At 47.6% G+C, this 13,046-nt stretch overlaps 1 protein-coding gene across 1 annotated transcript in view; it reads right to left on the bottom strand.

Moving 5' to 3' along the window:
• The window catches only part of sorcs1 (sortilin-related VPS10 domain containing receptor 1), an 88,726-nt gene that overhangs the window by 27,636 nt on the left and 48,044 nt on the right, over positions 1 to 13,046 (bottom strand). Inside the window, 2 exon segments of the mRNA XM_067259137.1 lie at positions 2,206 to 2,340; positions 11,182 to 11,311. Of these exon segments, the coding sequence (XP_067115238.1) occupies positions 2,206 to 2,340; positions 11,182 to 11,311 (265 nt within the window).

The following is a 13,046-nucleotide window of genomic DNA, read 5'->3' on the forward strand; positions in this document are numbered from 1 at the left end:
AGAAATAGGGGGGGGGGGTGGAGAGAGAGAAGGGGAGTGAGGCAGACTAGAGTTCTACCCTGAAATACGTACTTCTCTGCCCTACGGGGTCTCTCAATCTACGAATGCAGAAGAGTGGCTCGGAGGGGTGGAGGAAATAGAGGCAGGGAGAGGGAGGGAGGGAGGACTGGAGGGAAGGAGAAGAAAATGAGAGAGAGTGAGATACAGGAGAAGCCAAGATAGTAAGCGTGTGTGTATGTGTGTTGAGTGTACTGTCTTGTGTAACTGTGTGTGTGTGTGTGTATGTGAGCGAGTGACAGAGAGAAAGAGAGAGAGGTGATGCGGGAGGGGGGGGGGGGTTGAGGGTGCCAACATAAGTGAATACTCTATATTACAGTTTCCCTAGTGTTTCACGGCCAGGTGCATTTTAGAACTTACCAGAATCTCCAGAGATATTTATTTCCAACTCCTTGCCTCAGGAGTAAAAAAATGACAAGAATCAGTTTCATAATTCATCTATGATGAAGCATGAGCCCCGAATGAGCACGGGTGCAAGGACAGAATTTTATGAATGCTTATTGCCCATTCTGAAAATGGCAATACATCCCAGTGTCTGACGCTCACAGGAATATATCCCTCCTATTTTATCATTGCTTCCTCCTCTGCCACACAGATAAGCAGAGAGGGTACAAGTTCTGGGTGAATTGTGAAGTGTGCTTGTGTTCATCTCAGCTGGGGCAGTTTATCACCTCTAAATTTCAATTGATCAAGTTTCAATAAATATTAAATGTCCACAATGTTCAAATATTTGGAGAAACACAAAGGCTTCTTGTTTAAAGGTCATGAATAAGTCAGTTTGCTACCTACATAGCTAGCTAGAAGGGGTGGACAGATGGAAAATGTCATTTCAGTTTTGCTCCGTTCTAACTAACATGCTTAAACACATCCAGAGCCGTATTTTAATAGGAAAACCATGACCACACATGGATATACTGAACATACACCTGTGGATATGTGTGTGTGGGTACCAGCAAGGCTGAGGTCTCAACATGGCGGTCTGGGCTCATATCCTGCCTCAGCTGGGTTTAAATCATAAAAATCAAAATTGCCTTTCGACCTAAACAATTACCGTTGCCTGGTTTGTTGTGAAAAACCTGTGCACGTTGTTCTTCAGAGAACGATCGACAAAATGTGCAGTTGAATCTCTTTTGCATTGGATTGCGGTGAAAGAGAAAAGGGGAAGGACATGTGTAGGAAGAATAGGAAGGTGTTTGCAACCATTATGTTGTCCTTCAGCACTGTTGGTGTTTGCATCACTATAATATTTTGGGAGAAAATTGCAGTTCAAGGTTTAGGGGTTTGTGCTGAAAGATGCATTTACTCATACTTCAAATTCCCCAAGTGTCAGCCATTAAAACGGTGATTGTTTGAAAAGGGCAAAAAGTTACAAGTTTGGAGCGTAGTCGACTTTGCCTGTTGAACACGGTTCTTTGTGTACACCACTCACTTTGAATTGAAGGCCAATGAGAACACTCGATTTAAACATTTAATGATGCTATTCATTTAATCCCGTTTAGTCTCTCTCACTTTATCCCTCTCTGTCTCTCTCCCACACACAAACACACACACAAACCCCCCACTGTGAGTCAGGTTTTGGAGTCTAAGTGGAGCCTTGCAGTGTCACCCTCTCTCTCTCTCTCTCTCTCTCTCTCTCTCTCTCTCTCTCTCTCTCTCTCTCTCATCCCGGTGGCCTCAGTGCCCGGCTCCTTCTGGTGTGTGAGAGAGGCCAAGGCACGGAGGGCCTCCCTCAGCACAGACACTTGTGAGGAAGTGTGTGTGTGTGATGGGCCCATGAGGGCCAGTATGCAAGCATGTACTGTCAGTGTGTTCCTGGGGCTAGGGTCTGAGTGTGTGCTGCGAGTGTCTGTGTGTGCACGTGTCTATGTGTGCGGGTGTTTGTGTCTATGTGTGTGAGTGTCTCGGCGAGTCAGATGGCTGAGCGGTGAGGGAGTCGGGCTAGTAATCTGAAGGTTGCCAGTTCGATTCCCAGCCGTGCCAAATGACGTTGTGTCCTTGGGCGAGGCACTTCACCCTACTTGCTTCAGGGGGAATGTCCCTGTACTTACTGTAAGTCGCTCTGGATAAGAGCGTCTGCTAAATGACTAAATGTAAATGTAGTGTCTGTGTGCGTGCGTGCGAGAGAGAGTGCCCCCTCCTGGCTCCCACCTTCTGGTCGTGGCTGTAGGCCAGGATCCAGTCCTCCTGCTCGGGGTGGAAGAGAAGGCTGAGGATGTAGAAGCTGAGGCGGTACTTCTGGTAGCTGGCCCCCTCGTCTGAGCTGATGAGCAGGCTGCTCTCAACCTCCGGGTCGGTCAGCAGCATTATCTGAGACAGGGGAGGGGGAGGGGGAGGTAGAAGGAGGGAGGGAGGGAGGGAGGGAGGGAGAGGGAGGTAGAAATATAAAAACGGAGAGAGGAGAAAGGATTAGAACGTGGAGAACAAGACAGAGAGATAAGAAAAGGGGGAGGGAGGGAGCTGGAGAGAGATGAGAATATTCAAGCCCAGAGATCCAGATTGAGAGACTGAAGGATAAGTCAGAGAGCAGACCATAGGAGACGGATGAAAGGGGGGAACAGAGATAGAGGGCTACAGAGAGGGGAACAGAGATAGAGGGGCATAGATATGGGGGGTTGTGAGGCCCGAGGGCCAGACACAGGAACACACATTTCGACCATGGCTTATACAGGAAGCCACACATTGTACGCATCACAATCGAGCTGAAACTTAAAACATTTCTCACATGTGAATGTGTAGCTTTAATTATGTCTTTTTTTTTAAGAAGAAGAAGAAGAAGAAAAAATAATGTTGGGGGTCATGGACAGTACACATGCATCAGTGTAACTCATTTAGGGGCCTGGATTGGAGCGCTTCGTCTCCGCTCACTGTTATCACACCGTCATTAAACATCTCAATTATTAATTTGGGTTTCACTGCGCTTGGTGTTATCATGATCACAGTCGTACGGGCACGTTTTGATGTGTGTGCGCGTCTGGGTGGGGGTGCGCGTGCTGTGTGTGTGTGTGTGTGTTTCTCTCCTCTCCATCCTCCATTGATGTGCAGTCAGGCCTAGAAAGTTCTAATTTCCCACGAGCTTTGTTCTTTTCTTAGAGGGCGGCCATTTTGGTGATTGTGCCAAGTTTGGGGAAGAAAAAAAAAAAAGAATCTAAAGATATAATCTGCCGAAAATATAATTGAATCAGTAGACCCGAACTGTTACAAACTCCTTTCTTACCATCAGATGTGTGAGGTTGAAAGAACATCATTTAGGAGGAGTGTGCACGTGGCTTAGAGTGTGTGTGACTGTCGTTAAAACTGTATTTGTGGCAATAATGAGCAAAACACAATCACCCGTGACACCCATGGGCCCTCCCCACATGGGTGTCACGTCATGTTGTTGTGTGTTGTGTATGATGTATACATGATGTAGGTCACTTGTAAATGTATTCCTGGTGGATGTACAGAGGGCCTGCATGGGCTGTTGTTTTCCAGGGGGGGTGATGTGTCCCTTGGGTTAAGACAGGGAAAGCGAGAGCACACGTATTTCATCGTATTTAACACACGACAGTTGAACTTGAACACACACACACACACCTCTGAGCCCTCCAATCAAGATGTCATGAGGCTGGAGATGAGTTGAGCTGCGGGGCTGCTGCCAGTGGGGACCTGAGGCAAGTTCCTCTCTCCCTTTCTCTCCCTTTCTCTCTCTCCCTCTCTCTCTCTCCCTCTCTCTCTCTCCCTTTCTCTCTCTCCCTCTCTCTCTCTCCCTCTCTCTCTCTCTCTCTCTCTCTCTCTCTCTCTTTCTCTCCCTCTCTCTCTCTCCCTCTCTCTCTCTCCCTTTCTCTCCCTCTCTCTCTCTCCCTCTCTCTCTCTCCCTCTCTCTCCCTCTCTCCATGCCAAGCCACTGATTACATTAGGCCAGCAAATTGGAATAGATGAGATCAGTCATGCGGAGGATGGCAAAGGTAAGGGACCATATACTGATGCTGCTTGGGGGAGGGGGGGGGGGGGGGGAGGGGGGGGGGGGTTTCGACAGTATGCTGACAGGCATCCTTCAGCCCACATGATCCGGTGGGTTGACACGGGCTGGAAGCCGTGCAGTGGTCGAGTCATTTCTCTCAGCCTCCAGCGCGACGGGGGCTGGAATCCCGAGGACTGTGAAATATCTCTGAGCCCCCCCCCCCTATCCATCTTGATCCGCACCCGTCCGCATTCTAATTGGTCACTGGTGACCAAGCAAATCTGAGTGCGCCCGCTGTAGCCTCCGCTAAAGCGCTAAACCCCCGCCTCATTAATTAGCGCGCACATCAGCCCTCGTAACGGGAGAGCTGTATTTGTAGGGTGATACACTTACGCTACTGTAAAAATGGGATTATGGGTATTTCGGCAATTTGCTACCTTCAGATGCACCGGCTTTTCCAATTGGACGCTTTGGAGCGTGAAAATCGATATGTTCCTGTGTGGCGTGCAAATAATGAGGATTTGGAGATTCCCTGAGCTGTTCAACAAAGGGGCTGTGCTTCCGATTAGTGCCTGCTTCTGATTGGTTAACCTTGGGCAGAGAGGAGCAGGTCGAGGGGAAGTGTTGGGCGGAGGGTGGCATGCGGTCCACGATGGCGGCAGCGTGGGCAGCCGAGCCTGCACGCGGAGGACAAGTTAAAGACTTAGCATCCGGATCAAACCGTTTGAATTAGCCCCCCCCCCCGCCCTTGGTCCGTTTCAGGAATGCGATCGGACTCTTAGCCGCGTTATTTTTAACCCTTTCCTTTTCAAGTCCGTGGACGTGGCCTAGTGGACTTGAATGTGAGTGGCAGTTTCTTTGCCTCTTAATGGAGCCTGTCTCTTTAGAATTCAGGGAGGCTCATTAAAATTCCCGAGGAACCAAACTGACCCTGAAACTTTCTTTATCTGGTGTGTGTGTGTTGGGGGAAAAAAACACACTTAAACTATGACATTTGGTTAATTTCTAAGCTTTGCACTGTCCCTGTGCAATTCTGGGAGGGAGATTGGAGCATGCAGAGCATGACTATCTCTGCGTGTGTGTTTGTGTGCGAGTGTGTGTGTGTGTCCTGTACGTGTGTGTTTCTGCACTTGCGTGTGCGCATGCGTGCGTGTCCCTGTAGGCATCCTAGAGTGTGTCTGCGTGTGTTCCAGCCTCAGTGTGAATCTGTGTGTGTGTGTGTGTGTGTGTGTGTGTGCTCGTCTAAATTATGAGGCCAAAGAGGTTCAAAATGACAAAGGTTAATGAAGCGTTTGTGCAGACTGGAGGACATTTCCGAGATGTGTAAGGAATACTTGAGCCATCTCCTCCGCAGCAGTAAATACTCACTCATAGAATATTAATGAAATTAGACCCATATTTTCAACTTCAACTCAGTCCCAGTAATTGGTTCCTACTGCTCTTGTATAAATCTCACTCTAACACACTGCTCTGTCTCAATGATATATATATATATATACTCTTTTTAGCTTTAAGGGGGATATCTAATGGCTACATTTTGAAAAGGACATTTGTGAAGAGTAACATGGAGAATGATTTGAAACGGCCATTCCCTAACTTAGGAGCACTTTGGGACCGACTAAGCCGATACGTTCAACTGTCAAACAGGCAATTGGAGCTGATTGCTTCCTGTTTACTGATGGTATCTTGATGGCACAAATTGTGACCAGTCAGTGAACTCCACCCCAACATCGAGGCTTTGTCCTCAATGATGAACTGGTCAAAGTCAACCGCCATCTAGTGGCTGGAGACGGTGCTACACAAAATAACAATAATTGCTGGTTGGTAAAAAGAGGAAAAAAGTGACCCGTGCCCGTTTCAAGGTCCTTCATGGTCACTGTGCATCAGCCTGTTTTATTTTGCTGATTAATTATTTGAAAAGACTAACAGCAGACGGAAAGTAGGGATGAAAGGGCCTTGAACTTGGATGAACTTTGCGGCTTATTGAGTTTTACAGTCGTGCCAACTTGCATGGAAAGCATTCTAGTCGCCGGGTTCAAAAGCTACAACCGTATACACAGTATATAGAGCCAGTATGTGTTTGTCAGAGGGAGAGGGTGGGTGTGGGGCTTATTCAGTCTCTAAAGGTTTCCAGTCAAATCTACAATGTTCGGATATTCTGCCAGCTACTGCCCCTAGAATCCAAGCTTCTATTGGACGGGATTGAAACCCATACAATTCCCACAGTCGAATATCTAGAAAAAAAACTGCCTCTTTGTGGATGTCTTTGAATCACTATTGTGAGATCCCACATCTACACCGACTAAAACCTTTTGAGGAAGTGAGATTCAATATTTTTTGTAAATCCTTTGAGCCTCGAGAGAGGGAGAGAGACTAGAAAAAGAATCTTGGGAAAAAATCATTTTGACTAATAATAAAGCATTTTCACCCATCTGAGAATGAGAAAAATCCAATGAACACATGATCTGTGTGTGCGTGAAATAGCAAGACCCTAACACCACCTGACTTTGGGGCTTTCTTGATGATTGTTCCCTTTCAGCAGCCTCCATGTCTGTTTAAGGTCAAGCCAGGGGAATGACGAGGGACAGGGAAGGGGTTAACCACCGGGTCCTGGTCGGCGGGGGGAGACGGCCTAATTGAAGCTGCGAGCGAAAGGGCAGTCACGTAGAGGACCGCGGCTAGTCTGGTCTTGTCCGAGCAAAATTGAAGTCTTCATAATACACGTCAAATGGACAGTGCAGCCTCAAGCTCTCGTGGGGGGAGGGTGGGGGGGGGGGGGGTGGAGAGAGAGAGAAGAACAGACAGGGGTGCAGGTTGGATGAAACACACAATGTAATGTGTGCAGTTTGTGGTGTTGAGATCGACACTCCGGGGACACACACCAGGACGACCGAACTCATTAGTTTGGTTCTCGGCGACACCGTTTGATCATTTCCTCAGCTCATCACCTGTGTACAGTCACGGCAGCTCTTATGGAGGCTACGTAACGATCTCGCTCTGCCCCTCCCTGCCAGACACAGGCAGTGGGCCCTGTACCGTTAGCTAGTTTGAACTCCAGTTATTAAAGACAAGCACCGGCTCTTGATACTGGGGATTTGAAGTCGGAGCTAATTGACTCGCTCGTGACGTTCCGCTCTCAACCTCCGAGACCCCGTGAAACTTCATAAACAGGAACGTTTCGGAATCGTGCCATTGGTAATGGAGCTGTCTACATGCCTGGTCCCTTGGCACCAAAAAGGAAAGTTGAGGAATAAATAAGAAACACACGGGAGGTATGGGAGCGCTTGTGTACTGACCCGAGAGTCTAGCTTCATCTCATATTAATTGTGCTCAACTTGTCAAGGGCCGTGTTTTAGAGAGAGATTAGAAGTGTTGGTGTTCTCAACCATTTTGAAAAAAAAATTGAAAAAGGATGCTTCCATTTCTCAGTGGTCTGAACCGTCAAGTCTAATAAAATTTTATTTGTTTAGCCCTTTTTTACAAGCAATGTCACACAGAGGGCTTCACAAATGCCCACAGAACTGCACCAAAACCGACCTAAAACCCTCAAAGGGAAACTCAGAGAACAACAAGGGAAGAAACCGTGGAGGGAGCCCCTTCATGGAGATCCCCTCCTCCAGAGACGAATGTTGATACAGAGAGGTGCACCATGGGATGATGACAGTCATGAACTTATCTGACGACAAAGCTGTGAGATATTGCGGTGGATGTATCGCAGCACTGATCCATCACCCTCTCTCCACATCTCAGTCTTTGCCATCCCCTCCTCTCCTCCTATCTTTTCCCTTTCTGCATGATGCACTCATCTTGTCTCTGTCCCTCTCTCCATCTTTTCTGTCTCCCCCACCTCGCCTCCCCCCCTCCTCCTTTCTCTCCTCTCTCTCTTCCCCACGGTGCGCCTGCCTCTCCACTCATGGTAACCATTTCGAGATTCGGCCTTGGGGCTGACAGATGTTCGGTTTATTTTTTTAATTTTAGTTTGTTTCCGCCAGTGACGTTGTACTCTTCCATCACTTCCATCCCATTACCAGCACATTCCCATGCAGTACACTGAGCACGGCACTACTGATTCACTGTGACTCGGATCGCCCGCACTGGCCATTTAACAGAACTGGTGGACGAGAGAGGAAGAAAGAGGGAGGGGGGAAGAGGGAAGAGAGAGGGAGAGAGAAAGTGAGAGGGAGAGACGGCGAATGAAAGGACGGGGGAAAAGGAGAGTGATGGAGGAGGAGAAAAATGTGAGAAAGAGAGAAAGTTTGTGTACGAGTTCTTCCTGGGCTTGGTTTTATCTCATGGAGACGTGAAAGAGGAGGACAGCCAGGTAAATTACACGGTGCTACGATAACCGTCTCCCTGGTGCTCCCTCTGGTGAACAGATGAATCATAGTGCATTAGCATGCTAAAGCAACATTATAGCTGGCACTGAGGTATGCAAGTACAGTCAATCACACTGCGCTAGCATGCTATACAGGCCGGTTTGAGTTCCCGGTTAGACAGTGTAGACCTTTCCTTTTCAGATATAATATAATATATACAAATATAGCGACACAATAAGTATGGGGCCTGGCACAAAAATCATATTTCCAACTGCAGCCCATGGAAAACTGCCTATCTCGTGTTGTCTATATCTGTGTATGCTCTAATGTCGAGTAATTGAACTGTTATCTAAAAGCTCCCAGTTGATATTCTTATGTCTGCTACTCTGAGCCAGTCCACAGAGTCTGTGGCAGGATTCAATAGGATTGTGTTCAACACTTTGAAGGTCAGCTAGGGGACATTACAAAACAAACATCATCTGCAATTTTATGCGTGCACTTGTTCCAAAAAACAGCCAACGAATGGAAGTCTTGAAACTCCGAAATGGGGGGAGTAATGTCGAAAGGGAGAATTGTATGCCACCCACATGCGGGTTCAGAGTAACCTCACAAGGTCAAAACAGTTCATTGCAGACACAATGAACAAACACACAGATACACACACTGTGCACACTTTTTCCTCTAAAACCCACAGCATTTTTAGTCAATGCATTTATTTTTTATTTTTTTAATCATCACTTCAGATATCAACAAACAAGGTTCTCCTTGAATCATACCATCGCTCCCTCGCCCCTGAAATTCCTTCCATATTCCTCCCACAATACTAAACATAGAAAAACGACAAGGTACAAAACACATTTGATTTTTCACGATATTTACTCATAATAAATTGTGATTGAATGAAGTAATTTCTCCGCTGATTCTAGCCAAAGAAACATGCAGGAGGGGAATTAAACCTGCCACCTCTAGACCTGCAGTTCGATACTCTCACAGTGAGCTGTATATCCAGCCCATGTTAACATCCATCGTGTGGCGTTTAGCCCACTCATATCTCCTACTTCAAGCAATTATCCACAATTTGCTTTCGTATTCTGGACTCTCACTGTTACCCGTCTTGCGTTACACAGAGGTGATGGATTCTGTTTTGAGGGGTTTATTTGAGATGAAACTTCTGATGTCTCCTCTCTTTTCCCCTGCATAACTCCATCGCTCTCTCTCCTAGTCTCTCTCCCTCCCTCCCACTTCTGTCTCTCTCTCTCTCTCTCTCCTTCCCTCCCACTACTCTCTCTCCTAGTCTCTCTCTCCATCCCTCCCACTTCTCTCTCTGATTGTCTTGTTCTCGCTCTCTCTCCTATCACCCTTTTCCTACTCACACACACAGACAGCATCTCCTAGACTCTCCCTTTTTCTCGCTTTTCCCAGTCCATTACTCCCTCCCTCCATCCCTCCCCTCCATCCCTCCCCTCCTCCTCTCTCTCCCTCCCTCTCCTCCTCCCCTGTCTCCCTCCCTCCCCTCCTCCCCTCTCTCCCTCCCTCCCCTCCCCCTCCTCCTCTCTGTGTGCCCTGCAGCCTTACAGAGGAGTGATTTACTCCAGCCGTGTAAAGACAGGAGCTTTTGTCTGCCACCCGTAGTCCTCGCGCCGAGTCATGCCAGGGTTGGACGGGGAGAGGGACAAACCCACAGCGCACACACACACAGATAACAGTGTGTGTGCCGTATGTATTTGGTGTGTCTGTGGAATACATACACCCACATTGCTGTTTCCATGTCTAATACGTGTGTGTGTGAGTGTGCATGTGCAGGAGGTTTTAGCAACCTAGCAAGCTGTTTACGAGTCAATTCAGTGCTCTCTTTGTTGTGTGTGTACCAGTTTTTCTTTCCATTTTTCTAGTCGCATAGCGTACTGTTACCCACTGTGCTATCCTCCGCGCGCGAGAGCGAGAGAGAGAGCGAGAGCGAGAGAAAGAGAGAGAGAGAAAGAGAGAGAATGTGTGTGTGTGTCACCCCCGACACTTGCTCGTTAGGAGGCGAAAATGATATTCTTTTGTGTTCTCTCAGACAGGCTGGATCTTCATGTACCATACAGTCAAGGTCCCAAACAATGGATGATAACCTTCTCACAACGGAAAAACAACAGCAAGGAGCTAGCCACCCTAGCAACCTGACCGCTCTCCCCGTACATTTCCCATTCCTTTTGTTGGTTTGTCAAGAATTTATTCTGGTGTAGACGGTATCTATTCTCAGTCAGACATTATCTCTCTTGAAGAGGGATGGACAAAATTAATGTAGTGTGTGTGTGTGTGTGTGTGTGTGGGGGGGTACTTCATCTTCATTATTAAACCATAATTAACTACAAGAAAATGACCCTTTCTGATTACAGTCATGTTAAAGTGAGAGATATGAGGAAGAGTAGGAGGGCTTGAATGATGGGGGATCGGGGGGGGGGGGGCAGGGGGTTCAAAGAAAGGGGACAGAGACTAATGGTCTCAACTGTCAAGATGGCCTCCACTGGGGGTGTGAGGGGGTGGGGGGTTGTGGAGTGCAGGAATGGTCGTAAATATGACCTCTCTCTTGTACGTCTTTGATTAAAACACTAGAATTTATTAAAGCCGCTCTCCTCCTTCCCCCCTCGTCTAGTCTATAATTCATTAGTTCCGGAGAAAGAAAGAGAGAAACTATAGCCAAGTTATTAATATTAAATCTGGGAGAGTATTTTCTTTGAGCACACTTAACTCTCTGGGAGGGGAATCACATTTATTTTAATGGATCCCTCTGATATCAGAGAGAGAGAGGGGAGAGAGAGGGGAGAGAGAGGGGAGAGAGAGGCCCCAAACCGAGCCAGTTATAGGAACGCCCCAAAACAACACATCCATTAGAGAGCTCTAAAAGCACATTACCTTGCGCTTGTTGTTGGGGCTGACGTACAAGTAGTGGAGTATGGTCTTCGCCCCGACTTTCTCGTTCAGCTTCTGGTAAGTGGTTCCGTAGTCGGTTGACCTGAAATTTAATCAGAGATGTTGATGAAGACTTAATGAATTACTTGTTGCAATTAAAAATTCCCCTGAGAATTTCGGAGGAGAGAGAGGGGGGAAAGAGCATGCATGCAATTATGGCCTCCTTCTTGCATGCCCAGGACACCATCTGCGTCACACTCTGAATACAAGGGGCAAGTAACCAGTTTGTTCTAATTGGAGATAATCTGGATTGGAGACATATGCATCGTTGCTGTTCAGGCGTGCTCGATTGTTAAGTTGTGCGGGAGTCAGGTGGCTGAGTGGTTTGGGAGTCGGGCTAGCTGAAGGTTACCGGTTCGATTCCCGGCCGTGCAAAATGACGTTGTGTCCTTGGGCAAGGCACTTCACCCTACTTGCCTCGGGGGAATGTAAGAGCGTCTGCTAAATGACTAAATGTAAGTGTAAGTTACCTGAGCGTACAAAAACAAGGTTCCAAAAGGCAGCCTGTTTTTCCTTCCCTAGTCAAATGTTTCTGACAGGAGAAGGAACATTCTGACACCTGCTGACATCAACAGGTAGAGCGCTCATTTGCCCCCCCCCCCCCCCCCCCCCCCCCAACCCCCAAAAGTCACATTGCCATTTCCCCGTTCTGGCAGTTTGACAGAAACCCTGAAACCCCTAGGTGACACATTGTGAACTTGAGATTTGCGCCCTGTGGAAGCCTTAACGGCGTAAACACCCTGGTGAATATAACAGCCAGAGACGTCTCCAACTGGGATGTTGGACACGACAGACAGATAGCGCTTCCTCACGACAAAACGACGTCACCCCACAACAGAGATGTTATTATGCTGTTTGGTGTTTGTTTGTTAGGTTTTTTTTTTTTTGGGGGGGGGGGGCAAATGTCAGTCTCCAACAGAGACTTAACTGTTAGATGTTTAACAATTTGATTTGCACAGGCTTATGAAAAAGCAGCAATTTCCAAGAGATGGTTGGAAGTTTTTTGAGGTGAACCCTTGCGATATTTAAAGCGGGGGGAGTCAGGTGGCTGAGCGGTTAGGGAAGCGGGCTTGTAATCAGAAGGTGGCCAGTTCGATTCCCGGCCGTGCAAGATGACGTTGTGTCCTTGGGCAAGGCACTTCACCCTACTTGCCTCGGGGGAATGTCCCTGTACTTACTGTAAGTCGCTCTGGATAAGAGCGTCTGCTAAATGACTAAATGTAAATGTAAAGCGAGGTCAAAGTGTTAATGTAACATTTGTGTTCTCTGGGGCCTGGCTTTCCAAAACGTCTCTGAAGTTTGAACAACAACACGTCATCTCCCAGGTCCGATTCCTCTCCAGACGAAGCGAGAGTCAATCAAGGATTCTGGTTTCATGTTCAGGCTTAGGAAAGAGAAGAGCAAAGAGGGGGGGGGGGGCGGGGGTGAACTTCAAAAAGATGCGTGGCATCCGAGTACAATGCTCGTTGTCACTTCAAACACAGCAACCGCTGACATCATCAGATGTTTATTCCTCCAGTCAAATACAGACTTTGGAACCTAAGCTTAAAACTGAAGCATTAGGATATATGTAGAAGTAGGTGTGCTTTCATCACTTTCTCCTATTTTCTTCTGACAAACACGTCCAAAAGGCCCCCCAAAGGGGAGATCTGAGTTTGTTCTTCCTCCATCAGATTTATTATGGGCCGGTTTCCGTGGCAATGAAATACGCCACCGTCCCCGGTGAGAGCCCCTGAATCACCGCGGTAACATTTATCAAAGGCGCAACCATCGACATG

Source organism: Osmerus mordax, chromosome 21 (genome assembly GCF_038355195.1).
Source record: "Osmerus mordax isolate fOsmMor3 chromosome 21, fOsmMor3.pri, whole genome shotgun sequence".
NCBI classification, from domain to species: domain Eukaryota; kingdom Metazoa; phylum Chordata; class Actinopteri; order Osmeriformes; family Osmeridae; genus Osmerus; species Osmerus mordax.